The sequence below is a fragment of the Elgaria multicarinata genome, chromosome 15 (genome assembly GCF_023053635.1).
Source record: "Elgaria multicarinata webbii isolate HBS135686 ecotype San Diego chromosome 15, rElgMul1.1.pri, whole genome shotgun sequence".
In the NCBI taxonomy this organism is placed as follows: domain Eukaryota; kingdom Metazoa; phylum Chordata; class Lepidosauria; order Squamata; family Anguidae; genus Elgaria; species Elgaria multicarinata.
In genome coordinates, this window is record NC_086185.1 from 10,083,305 (window position 1) to 10,095,865 (window position 12,561).

A 12,561-nucleotide genomic window follows, 5' to 3' on the forward strand; every position below is an offset into this window, starting at 1 on the left:
GATTTTGATTGCTGTGAACCGCTAGGGGTGGGCAAACCCACCTGCGCTCACCTGCCACCACCTGCCTCTGCTCACCAGGCCACGCGAGCGTCTTCTTGGCCCGGGGAGTGATCAGCAGCCAGCCACCCACGCCCCAAAGTCATGCACTTGCCCTTCCTGCCCCAGTGGCAAATGGACCATTCGTGCCTTTACCCTTGTGTCAATGCGGCCTTGATGGCCACCATTGGCATGGGTGTGTGTGGAGGAAGTACACTATTTACAGTGGTTCCCAGACTCCTGGACCCAGTCAGGCGCTTGCAGAATCTCTATGAACCGCCCAGACAGCTCCGGCTTTTGTACAGTATAGTAATGCAATAAATAAATAAAGCAAATACGTACGAACACACAATCTCCTCTTTAGAGATGTAGCTCCACAAGTAAACACCTCCAAACCAACACTTCAATAATATGCTTTGACAGCTGATGAAGGTCTATTCCTATTCAGAAAAACAACATTGATTTGGCTTTGTTCCTTGTTGCACCACGGCAAGACCATTTACACTGTGTCGTGTTCATGCCTGTTCCCTCTGGCTGACACGAGACACTCACATCAGTGAGACTTCTTTTATTGAGGGAATCACATGGTAGACAAGCTTAATGGTTACAGAGTCTCCAAAACACACTTAAAGCTGAACGATGGTTAGAAAGCTTTAGGCTCCTTTTTCTGAAACAATCTTTAAGGCAAACACTTGGAGGGGTGTGTGTGAATAGGGTACGCCAATCTCAGCTTTGAGCTTCTCCAGATGCCGCATATGCTGTCACCTCAAAGGAACATGGCCAATCTCCTAAAACCAAGTCCCAGGAAAGGTTGTTCTGAGCTGTCGGAGCCAGGCAGAGAGATCCATCATGCCCTTGTCAGTCTCATCCTACCACTACTGAGCTGACCCTGTTACCACGACTTCAGGAAAGGTTAAATAGGGTGACCATATGACCGAATTTGCTCGGATTTGTCCGGGTTTTTGATGGCAAATCCGGGAGGGGGGGGGAATCCGAATTTTTTTTCAAAGAGCAGCTCTAATGGGAATTAACAAAAATGCTTATAACTCCGTCATTTTTTAAGATAAAGACATGAAACTTGGCCCGATGGTAGCTCTTAGGAAGGGCTATAGTCATACCAAATTTAAAACAGATCCGTTCATCCATTGATTTTTTAGGAATTTTTTAATAATTGAGGTTTTAAAATTATTATTTTTAAAATTGTCATTTTTAAAGATAAAGAGATGAAACTTTGTACCCTGATAGGATTTAGGTAGAGCTTTAGCCACACCAAATTTGAAACAGATCCGTTCATCCATTGATTTTTTAGGAATTTTTTTAAAAAATGAGGTTTTAAAATTATTATTTTTTAAACTGTCATTTTTAAAGATAAAGAGCTGAAAGTTGGCACCATGATAGCTTTTAGGTATTTTAGCCATACCAAATTTGAAACAGATCTGGGGCCAGTAGCAAATCCTGTTAACAACTACAGCAGCTTGCAATGAGTGAAGATACAGTCAGAAAAGATATTTGAGGGAAGGGGAGAATGTAACACACAGAGTATAGCAAAAGCTTCAAAGTACAGCAAAACCTACAAAAGTAGGAGTGAGTGAAATTAATTTCAGATACATTGAATCTCTCACTTGTTCTTTATTTCAGTGATTTTAACATTAAGATGTTATGTAGAATAGATTTGTCTTAAATGTGTGCTGTAAAATCAGACATGTGACCAAGGCTATGTTCGGGTGGGCACGCCCCCTTGGTACTGGACACGCCCCCTTGGGGGCAACCACATTGTCCTCCTTTTTGGTTTCCAAAATATGGTCAACCTAGGTTAAACCTCAGGACCAGGTGTCCAATCCTTCTGCTAAGGACTGGGAACTCCTTGCCACCTGAGTCTGGCCAAAAACAGAATCCACAGCATATGCAAGTTCAAGTCTATGAAAAGACTTTTCATGGCACAGTTCTTAGATATGCGAAGTCCAAATAGCAAAGCATCTATGTGCAGAGTGCTTTCAAAGTCCCAAGTGGAGATGGAATCCAAAGCAGGAGGGAGGTCAGGTGTTGCATCAAGAGATGAAACATAGCTAAGTTTTTTTAGCTTTGCACCAGCATTTAAGGCCTATTCAAAGCCACTGCCCACGTGCCAAGAGGGTGGGATGTTACAACCCACTTTGAAGAGCAGCCCCCACCTTTTTCCAAAACACTCTGAAGTTCCCAGAGAACCAGCTACTTCAAGGCCAAGAACAAGCTACTCCCATGGGAACTTGTTACAGAGATAAGCCTGCAGAGACATCTGGCATTCTCAAATCATTTCCTAATAAATCTACCCACTAAGTACAAGGCTGGCCTTGTTCCCATACCTGACACACTGTTTCGCAATGGCTCTTATAAAAATCACCTGCTCTTACATGAATTCTCCAGTCTACTAAGGTTATTAATTCATTCTTAATGGGATCTGGGAGTCAACTTTGTAAACAATGGTCTCTGCATGGTGAAATAATTTGTACGTAATAATAGAACTGCAGGGCTGAAAGAAAACTCAACACTGTGGGCAGACTTCAGGCTTCCAAGACCTCCTGTGTTTTCCTCTACAGCCTCAAGGTCCACCAACCAGATCCAGCCTGCCTCTGGACACATGGCTCAGAATAAAATAATTTGTCTTACTATTAGAATGGAGCTCACAGCCTTTTCACAGAAAAATCCATTCTTGTATTCCCCTTGTGCTTTCTTCATTTCAGCAATCTTAACATTTTTTTGTGGGGAGGGGTTGTTTCTGTTGTTAAACAATTTGGAGTCAGAAATGTTTGCAGATTTACTGTGAATTTCTGAGAGATCATAGAATCATAGAATCATAGAATAGCAGATTTGGAAGGGGCCTACAAGGCCATCGAGTCCAACCCCCTGCTCAATGCAGGAATCCACCCTAAAGTATCCCTGACAGATGGCTGTCCAGCTGCCTCTTGAAGGCCTCTAGTGTGGGAGAGCCCACAACCTCCCTAGGTAACTGGTTCCATTGTCATACTGCTCTAACAGTCAGGAAGTTTTTCCTGATGGCCAGCTGGAATCTGGCTTCCTTTAACTTGAGCCCGTTATTCCGTGTCCTGCACTCTGGGAGGATCGAGAAGAGATCCTGGCCCTCCTCTGTGGGACAACCTTTTAAGTATTTGAAGAGTGCTATCATGTCTCCCCTCAATCTCCTCTTCTCCAGGCTAAACATGCCCAGTTCTTTCAGTCTCTCCTCATAGGGCTTTGTTTCCAGACCCCTGATCATCCTGGTTGCCCTCCTCTGAACACGCTCCAGCTTGTCTGCGTCCTTCTTGAATTGTGGTGCCCAGAACTGGACACAATATTCTAGATGAGGCCTGACCAGTAGATCCCAAACTACCTTTGGCCCATCTCTGCCATACACAGTATACTTCTTCGGCCCATCTACCTTCCACATTGTGACTTGAGAAGGAGCTCCTAGGTGCCAAAGTTCAAAACTTTTAAGACTTGCGCAGAAAATTCTAGTCCTCTTTAGAACTGAACACCCTAATGCTAAAGCAGTTTCTTCCCTGAAGAGTCTGATTTATACTTATTCTTGTATGTATAAATAAATGATTAAATAGCGTCACTTTTTTGATATTGCTGCTCTTCCAGTGCAGTGTATCCCCCTGTCCTATAGAGGGCATGTGCATGCTGGAAAGATCAGTGTGATCATTTGATAGAAGCAGTTAATTGGCTATGATGATGCTTCCACCATTGCAAACGTGTTGGTGTGGCAGCAATATTACAAGTGCAGAGTGAAGGACGCACAGCCCTTCCCTTAGTGTGTGTTTGCCTTGGTTGACAGGAACATTGCAATGGTTCTCTTTGCATGAGCTAATTGTATCTCCCCTCCACTCTGCCACTCCAGCATGGCCCCTGTTTTCTATAGTTTCTGCCCACTTCAAAAAAAAAAAAACTTGACCCACCACTACCTGATAAAATGGTGAGCATTTCACTAGAGTGATGGGAGCTGAAGGATTAAATTTTGTAATTGTTTACTCTGGAATCTTTGCTTGGCCATGGGGTTTTATGTGTGAACATATTTATTATTATTATTATTATTATTTATTTATTTATTTATATAGCACCATCAATGTACATGGTGCTGTACAGAGTAAAACAGTAAATAGCGAGACCCTGCCACATAGGCTTACATTCTAATAAAATCATAATAAAACAATAAGGAGGGGAAGAGAATGCAAACAGGCACAAGGTAGGGTAAACAGGCACTGGGTAGGGTAAAACTAACAGTATAATTTGAGAGCCAGTGTGGTGTAGTGGCTAAGGTGTCAGACTGAGAATCAGGAGATCTGGGTTCTAGTCCCCACTGGGCCATGGAAACCCACCGGGTGACTTTGGGCCAGTCACAGACTCTCAGCCCAGCCTACTTCACAGGGTCATTGTTGTGAGGATAACATGGAGAGGAGGAGGATTATGTATGCAGCCTTGGGTTCCTTGGAGGAAAAAAGGTGGGCTATAAATTAAATAAATAAATTAATAAATTTATATGCCTTATACAAAATCAATTCACTGAAGCTTCTAGCCCAGTGCAGTTGCTCTCCAGGTTTTCTGGTACAAAACTTTTCTTGCTTGGTTACCTGAGATCCTTCAAACTGGAGATTCCCAGGACTGTACCTGAAGCCTTCTGTATGCAAAGCATGTGCTCTACCAGTGAACTCCGTTCACTCCCCTAAAATTGGGAATGTGTTATTTGACTCACAACTCCCTTTGGGCCTATCTGTATTTGATGACCATCTAAGAAGCTTAGCTTAAGGGTGTACTTTATCGGCTGTGTAATTACCTACATTTTCAGCATAAACTTGACAGCTGATTAAAATGCTTGTTGCTTCAGTCGTTGTGATTATATCCATACTTCGATTCTACCCAGATCATCGGCAACACATTTACAGAGAGCACTAAAGCAGCTTGTTTTTAACAAGCTAGGAGGGAAAACAGGCTGCATTGCAAAGTCTCTAAACATTTTGGTTTTAGAACTAACTTTCAAGGGCTGGAAAGAATAAGAAGCTGGCACAGTGGGAGAGTAAACACAACTTTATTCGATCATTTTTACCACTTGTTGTTTCAGTTTGATTTTGTAAAGCTGATGGATGGCAAACAGTTAATTAAGCAGGAACCAAGACATTTGGAAGAATCTCAGCACGCCCCCAGGAATCTGATCTTAATGTCCATGCAAGAAACCGGTTTCATAGAATACATGGACCAAGGTGCTTGGCACATGGCATTTTACAACGACGGCAAGAAAATGGAACAAGTGCTTATGTTGACAACTGCAATTGGTAAGACCAGCATTTTCTCACCCTCATAAATATTGGATTCCTGAGACTTTATAAATAAATCTTAGAGTTAATTATAAATCTAATATTTATAAATAATAAATTAATAATTATAGTTTATAAATCCAATCACTATAAATATTAATACACTGTAAACATAATAATTATAAATATTATAATTATAATAAACCAATAATTATTAATTTGTTAGCTTAATAAATATTAGATTACCGAGATTCTTATTTTAAGCTGACATATATGACGATGGTTCCTAAATTGATGCCTTGTATCCTAGCTTTGGGAGTGGGCCAACAGGCTGTCAGATCTGTAGGTGATGCCAACTGAACTAAATTAGGGGCAAGGAACTAAAGTCTCACAGTCTGAACTTTTTTTATTATTATTAATTTTTTGAAACATCCAAACAATACAACAATACAATATAAAACAATACCCCATAATACACAATAATATAAAGTAAACAATTTAATAAACATATATTCTAACTTAATTCCATTTAACATAATCATAATTAACAAAAGTGTGCTCCCCCCAACCACGGGATCTTATTCATATTTCCAAAATCTCATTACTTCCTCTGGAGGTGTTTTCCCTCTCCCCTTTAATAGTACAAATTCCAAGAACTGTTTCCATATTCCTTCAAAATTAGGGGTGTGCACGGACCCCCCGCTCCGCTTCACTTGCAGATCCGCCATTTTCCGGATCGGGCCGCTCCGCCCACTTCCGCTCCGCCCACTTCCGCTCCGCTCTGCCCGGAGCTCCGGATCCGGATCTGGAGCTCCGTTTCCCCCCCCCATAGGCTTGCATTGAAAGCTAAAAAATTATACAACTTTTTTTCTGTTCAAGTTAGAAACCTCATGTTTGGCACCATGACACCTCATGGGGATATACACACGCACGCCAAGTTTCAAAGCAATCCCATCATCCCCTGATTTTTGGCGAATTTTTGAAAATCGGGCACCCCACACACAACATCCCTGCGAGGTGGGCAGGGGAGGACGGAGGGAAGGCAGGCAGGCATGCAGCTGGCATTTCTGGGGGCATAAAGAAGTGAGCCAAGGATAAGCCAGTAATGCATATAAAATGGAATAAATAAACAAATAAATAAACAAAGGAGGGGTGGAATTAAAAGCAGCAGTGTTGCTGAATAAACAGCAAGAAGAATTTTTTTAAAAAGGCTATATCTGTCTTTTACCAGCAATAGGGGGACGTGCCCGGGGGAGGGGGAAGTAGCTGCCAGTTCAAGACACTGACAGCCACCAACAGCTCTGAGAAGAAGTAAAACGCTCACTTCGACTCATAACAGGCATTGCTCCACCACTGAAAAGTGACCATTCACTTCAACTCATGATAGGCATTGCTCCACCGTTTTACTCTCTTTGGAAGGCTCTAATGGCCTTCCAGTGCAGGAGAGAGTGGGGGCACGTCCACGATGAGATGCCCTAGGGGAGCTCATCCCCTTGCACCACATCGATTCAGTTGTTCACCAAAGTTAGGGTGGGGAGCAGTGCTGTGTTTCTATCTCTTATTCTTGGCTTAGTATATGATTTCAGGTTGTGTTTGTGCATTTGGTGGGGCTACTGTGTTAAAAAACACGGGGAAAAGCCCGTTCAGATGAAGAAAGAGAAGTTTCCCAGAATCCCAAGTTACCCGTTTTGCCTATGCCCTCCTCCAACTTTGGGATCATCATGACCGGGAGCTGACTCTGCCCCTCAGCCCTTTGAAAAAGGTATTTTTCCCGCCGATTTTTTAAAAATGTCTAGCCCGCGACCCGTACGATGCAGAAAGTTGAGAGTAGTCTCAAAATGACCCCCATCCACGACTCTCTGTGCACAAGAATTTTCAGAATGATAGCTTAAACCCCCCCCAGTTATCCCCGATTCTTTCCCTCAATGCAATCCTATGGGCGAAAAGCCGAAAACGCAGTTTGAGTCGCGCGGTTGACCCGATTTTCACAAAAATATAGCCCGCGACCCGTACGATGCAGAAAGTTGAGAGTGGTCTCAAAATGACCCCCATCCACGACTCTCTGTGCACAAGAATTTTCAGAATGATAGCTTAAACCCCCCCCCAGTTATCCCCGATTCTTTCCCTCAATGCAATCCTATGGGCGAAAAGCCAAACGCCGTTTGAGCCGCGCAGTTGACCCGATTTTCACAAAAATATAGCCCGCGACCCAGACAACGCAGAGAGGTGAGAGTGGTCTCAAAATGACCCCCATCCACGACTCTCTGTGCACAAGAATTTTCAGAATGATAGCTTCAAAAACAACGTAGTTATGCGCGATTATTTGCCGCAATGCAATCCTATGGCGAAATGTTTTCAAGATGGCGACCGGAGCGCTCCGCCTGAACTCGGAGCTCCGAAAAATGGGTGCTTCTCTTCGCCTTGCTTCTAGGGGGTCCGCGGTCCGCTCCTACTCCGCCTCTGGGTAAGGCGGAGCAGGCCAATCCGCTACTGCTTCTACGGTCCTAATCGGAGCGGAGCACATCCCTATTCAAAATCATTCATTTTTATCATTCCTCTTCTAACTTTCATGTTACATGTTAATTTATCATTAATAGCAATATCCCATATTTCTTTATACCAATCTTCTATATGATAATCCCCTTGAACCTTCCAGTTCCTGGATATCATTAGTCTTGCGGCTGTTAACAAGTTCGTTATCAATTCTTTTGTCTCTTGATTACAATTCAATTCTCCATAAACTGATAATAATGCTACAATAGGTGTCTCTTGAATCTCCATTCCTATAATTTCTTTTATCTCTTTAAACACCATTTCCCATAATTTTTGTACAAATTCACATTCCCACCACATATGTAAATACGATCCTTTCTCTTGACAACCTCTCCAACATATTGCTGAATTCATCTTATTTATTTTATTTAGTTTCACAGGGGTTAGGTACCACCTCCAGACAAGCTTGTAATAATTTTCTTTTATCCTCACGGACATATTTCTCAACACTCGTTGTTTCCATATCCCTTTCCAACTCTGTTGCCCTATTTGTTCCTTCAAACAATCTGAACTTGCATGTGCAAATAATTGATGGGAAGATACTCCGTCTGTCAAATGTTTTAAATATACCTTTAGATGTATATCCTTCCATTATAACTCAAACTCCAGACTATGGCTCTGTTGAACTTTCCTGTGTTTAAGTCCCTAGAGTTACATCAGAATGTTATAGGAGTACCTTCAAAATGGAATATGATACACCAGAATTCCCTTGGCAGAAAGTGTACACTGATCTGGGCCAATCAAAAGGATACCTTGTTCTTCTAGAAGCTGCATCACAGGATTAATTCCTGTGACTGCCAGTCTCAAATAAAGCTGACTACTTTGTAGGGCATAGGAACAAATCCCCTGGAAAGGTAAAATCAGGTATACAATCTTTCTTCAGAGTAGGGCATTTGACCTTGGTAACACTTACCTTTTCCTGGTCAAATTCCACCACTGATTGCCCTTAAGCTAAAAGTAGGATGCTTCTCTGAAATGAATGAATGACAATGGAATTCTGGATTGAATGTACCAGAGAACTCTATTTAAACAAAATAGGGAAATAATAATGGACAGATTTTAAGTGTAGTGAGGAGGTACTGAGTCCATCAGTACTTGGTCTCTCCAGATGATTTCAGTGATGGGGAATTGAATATGAAGACTCAGAGTAAACTCTTTCCATCACAGAATAGAACTCCATTTGTTTTTCTAACCTATCAAGCCTGAACCTATCAAGCCTGATGGTCATATTGGAAAGGAATGGTAATCCAGGAGTTTGTAGGCAGTTTGTTCCCACATGGCATCTCCTACTAGCATAAACAGTAAAACAAACCATAAATGGTTTGCTTAGCCCAACTTTCCCCAGCTGGAACTCCCAGATGTTTTTGACTCCAGCTTCCAAAAATACTAGAATCCATAAGCCAAGAACAAACCCTGGTTTACCATCCTGGCTTCTAAAGCCACCATTCCGAGTCCAGACAATATACTCATCAAACCACTCACACTTGGTGGAAGATCAAAGTGGGAGTATGTATACAGCATAATCAGCTGAGATTTTCCAGAATCCTGGCTTAGTGTCCCATGCAAACACAGCCAATATATGTATATTGTTCGCATCCCATTTCAGAAATCGCTCTTTCACTTTGTGTTGCACTTGTTGTTTTGCTTTATCTTTGTATCCACAGAAGTCATGGATGACTGTTCCACTAACTGCAATGGGAATGGTGAATGCATCTCTGGTCACTGCCACTGTTTCCCAGGATTCCTTGGTCCTGACTGTGCACGAGGTAGGGATTGACAATTAAACACACACACACACACACACACACACACAGTGTGTATTGAATGCCAATTCACAATTAGTATTTCTTAGTAGTTGTGAGAAATACTAATTGTGAATTGGCATTCAATACACACAAAGGTGAAAGAAGAAAGTGCAAAAGCCGGGTTGCAGTTAAACCTCAAAAAAAACAAGATTATGGCAACTAGCTTGATTGACAACTGGCAAATAGAGGGAGAAAACGTGGAGGCAGTGACAGACTCTGTATTTCTGGGTGCAAAGATTACTGCAGACGCTGACTGCAGCCAGGAAATCAGAAGACGTTTACTTCTTGGGAGGAGAGCAATGACAAATCTTGATAAAATAGCTAAGAGCAGAGACACCACACTGACAACAAAGGTCCGCATGGTTAAAGCAATGGTATTCCCCGTAGTAACCTATGGCTGCGAGAGCTGGACCATAAGGAAAGCTGAGCGAAGGAAGAGAGATGCTTTTGAACTGCGGTGTTGGAGGAAAATTCTGAGAGTGCCTTGGACTGCAAGAAGATCAAATCAGTCCATACTCCAGGAAATAAAGCCAGACTGCTCACTTGAGGGAATGGTGTTAAAGGCAAAACTGAAGTACTTTGGCCACATAATGAGAAGACAGGATACCCTGGAGAAGAGGCTGATGCTAGGGAAAGTGGAAGGCAAAAGGAAGAGGGGCCGACCAAGGGCAAGATGGAGGGATGATATTCTGGAGGTGACAGACTTGACCTTGGGGGAGCTAGGGGTGGCAATGGCCGACAGAAAGCTCTGGCGTGGGCTGGTCCATGAAGTCACGAAGAGTCGGAAACGACTGAATTAATAAATAGCAAAAAGTAGTTGTGAAAGGTGATCAACCAGGTAGGACATGGGCATGTATCTACAATTGACTTGTAAATAGCATCAACTGTTTTAAAATGCCACTGTCACAACACAGGCTTCACACACCAGGCCTTGCCACACACAAACCCTCCTCAAGCCAAGCACCACCACTTGAACCACCTGAGGGTAGGGTAAAACACAACCTTTCCCTCCTATGAGAGGGTAAAGACTAGAATCTGAAAAGGTTTTACTGTGTATGTAATCAGCTGAAGGTTACATAGAAGGTGTTTATGAAAGTAACTGTAGAGCAGGTGATAAAGCAAAGCAGACATGTGGTTTGAGATAACAAAACAAAATAAAATGTTCATTTTTGTCTAACAGATCTTAGTTACTTCAAATTCAAGTTCACCTGCTTAATCTTCTAGTTTTAATAATAACAGTAATCTTAGATTTCTCAAAATTTTATCTCCTTTAACTATCCACACCACTGACAATCCCAACTCCCAACCAACTAACCAACCACCCCCAAACTCTAGACTCCCCATTTCTGCTCCTCCCCCTTTCACAGCATCATCAGCCACACCCACTCAGTCCAACATTCTGCACTCACTAGACATACAAAGCTGGACATACGTAAGGGAACAGAACTATGGGGTAATGCCACAGCCACCTAATGTAATTTCTCCACCTACTGATCAGTTATAGCAAACATGACTATATTCTAAGAACAGTATCTCAGTTGCACAGAAACCCCCCAAGTTACAGGAACCTAAGCAACACTTCCCAATGCATGTGATACAGCCATGTACACTAGCCAGAGTGCTTTCAATACAAACAAATAGTCTTCCACGGTAACACCAAGTACTACTCTAGCGCTGTGTCTGTGTGACAGTCACACAACAAAAAACATAGGAAATTTCCCACTACAGGGATAGGGCGGGGAGGGAATCCCTTTTGAAAACAACCAACCAAAACTTGAAAGGCTCCGCTTGCACTGCACTTGAAGTTTCCGTGAAAGCAGAAAACAAAACCCTAAGGCTGATTTTCATTCACCATCACTCCCTAACCCCTGCACCTTGCCTTCTGAAATCATGCAGGCTTAGTTGGTTATTGGCATGTCTACAACACATCCATACAAATTACCCACAAAAAACACAAGGGGAAGGAAGTCGGGTGTCGTGTTTCTCAGAACACTCCTGCTTTCGATGGGAGGCCTGCTAAGTCATCCACAAAGCTTTGATTAAGCAACAAACGTCTCTTCTACCTGAAGAGAGTCTAACCTCTTGGAAACGTCCCCCTAGGCAAAACTATGCAAACTAAGCAAGACAATTGTCTGCTCAAGAAGAATAGGAAGCCACTTCCCAAACGCCCGTAACTTCAGAGAGCCTGGTGCGGAGGCAGGTTCTGGCATAATCAAACTGACTTTCTCACGCCTTCCTTCCGCTCTGTGCATTTGAGCTTCCGGCGGACTCTAGCATCAGCTAGCCTGTCGGGACACTCACCTCCGGAAGAAACCTCAATTCCCACCGAGTTTGTAGGATTTCGCCTTGAGGAGATCAGCTCTGGAGGGGGCTGACTCCAGCTGGAGAATCGCCCATGAGAGCTTCCTCCCCCACTGGTCCAGGCTGGCTGGTGTCTGGCGCTGCGTCTTCTAGGTCTGGATCTGATTCTGATTGATTACCTGAAACATCTTCTCCTGAAACAGGGGCAGTAGGGTTAGACATGACATCAGGCCCTTTTTAATGCTCCCTCAATCAACTTTGTGCTTGCCTCCTGCAGATTCCTGCCCCGTGTTATGCAGTGGGAACGGAGAATACGAAAAGGGCCATTGCGTGTGTCGCAATGGGTGGAAAGGGCCCGAGTGCGATGTTCCGGAAGAGCAGTGCATTGATCCCACCTGCTTCGGCCATGGCACGTGCATCATGGGCATCTGCATTTGTGTCGCTGGATATAAAGGAGAGATATGCGAGGAAGGTTTGTGTCTCTGTTTTTCTCTTGTTGAGTTCCATTGTCAGGTTCTGTCCTGCAGCGCCACCTGGTGGCCGCAGTGCACCTTGCCGGCCGCAGAGTAGTTGCAGGA

At 43.2% G+C, this 12,561-nt stretch overlaps 1 protein-coding gene across 8 annotated transcripts in view; it reads left to right on the forward strand.

Moving 5' to 3' along the window:
- Positions 1 to 12,561, forward strand: part of TENM1 (teneurin transmembrane protein 1) — a 332,266-nt gene that overhangs the window by 156,969 nt on the left and 162,736 nt on the right. For all 8 annotated transcript variants that reach the window (XM_063141817.1, XM_063141823.1, XM_063141820.1 and 5 more), the window contains 3 exons: positions 5,132 to 5,342; positions 9,542 to 9,643; positions 12,261 to 12,455. In XM_063141817.1, the coding sequence (XP_062997887.1) occupies positions 5,132 to 5,342; positions 9,542 to 9,643; positions 12,261 to 12,455 (508 nt within the window). The remainder of the gene's footprint in view (positions 1 to 5,131; positions 5,343 to 9,541; positions 9,644 to 12,260; positions 12,456 to 12,561) is intronic.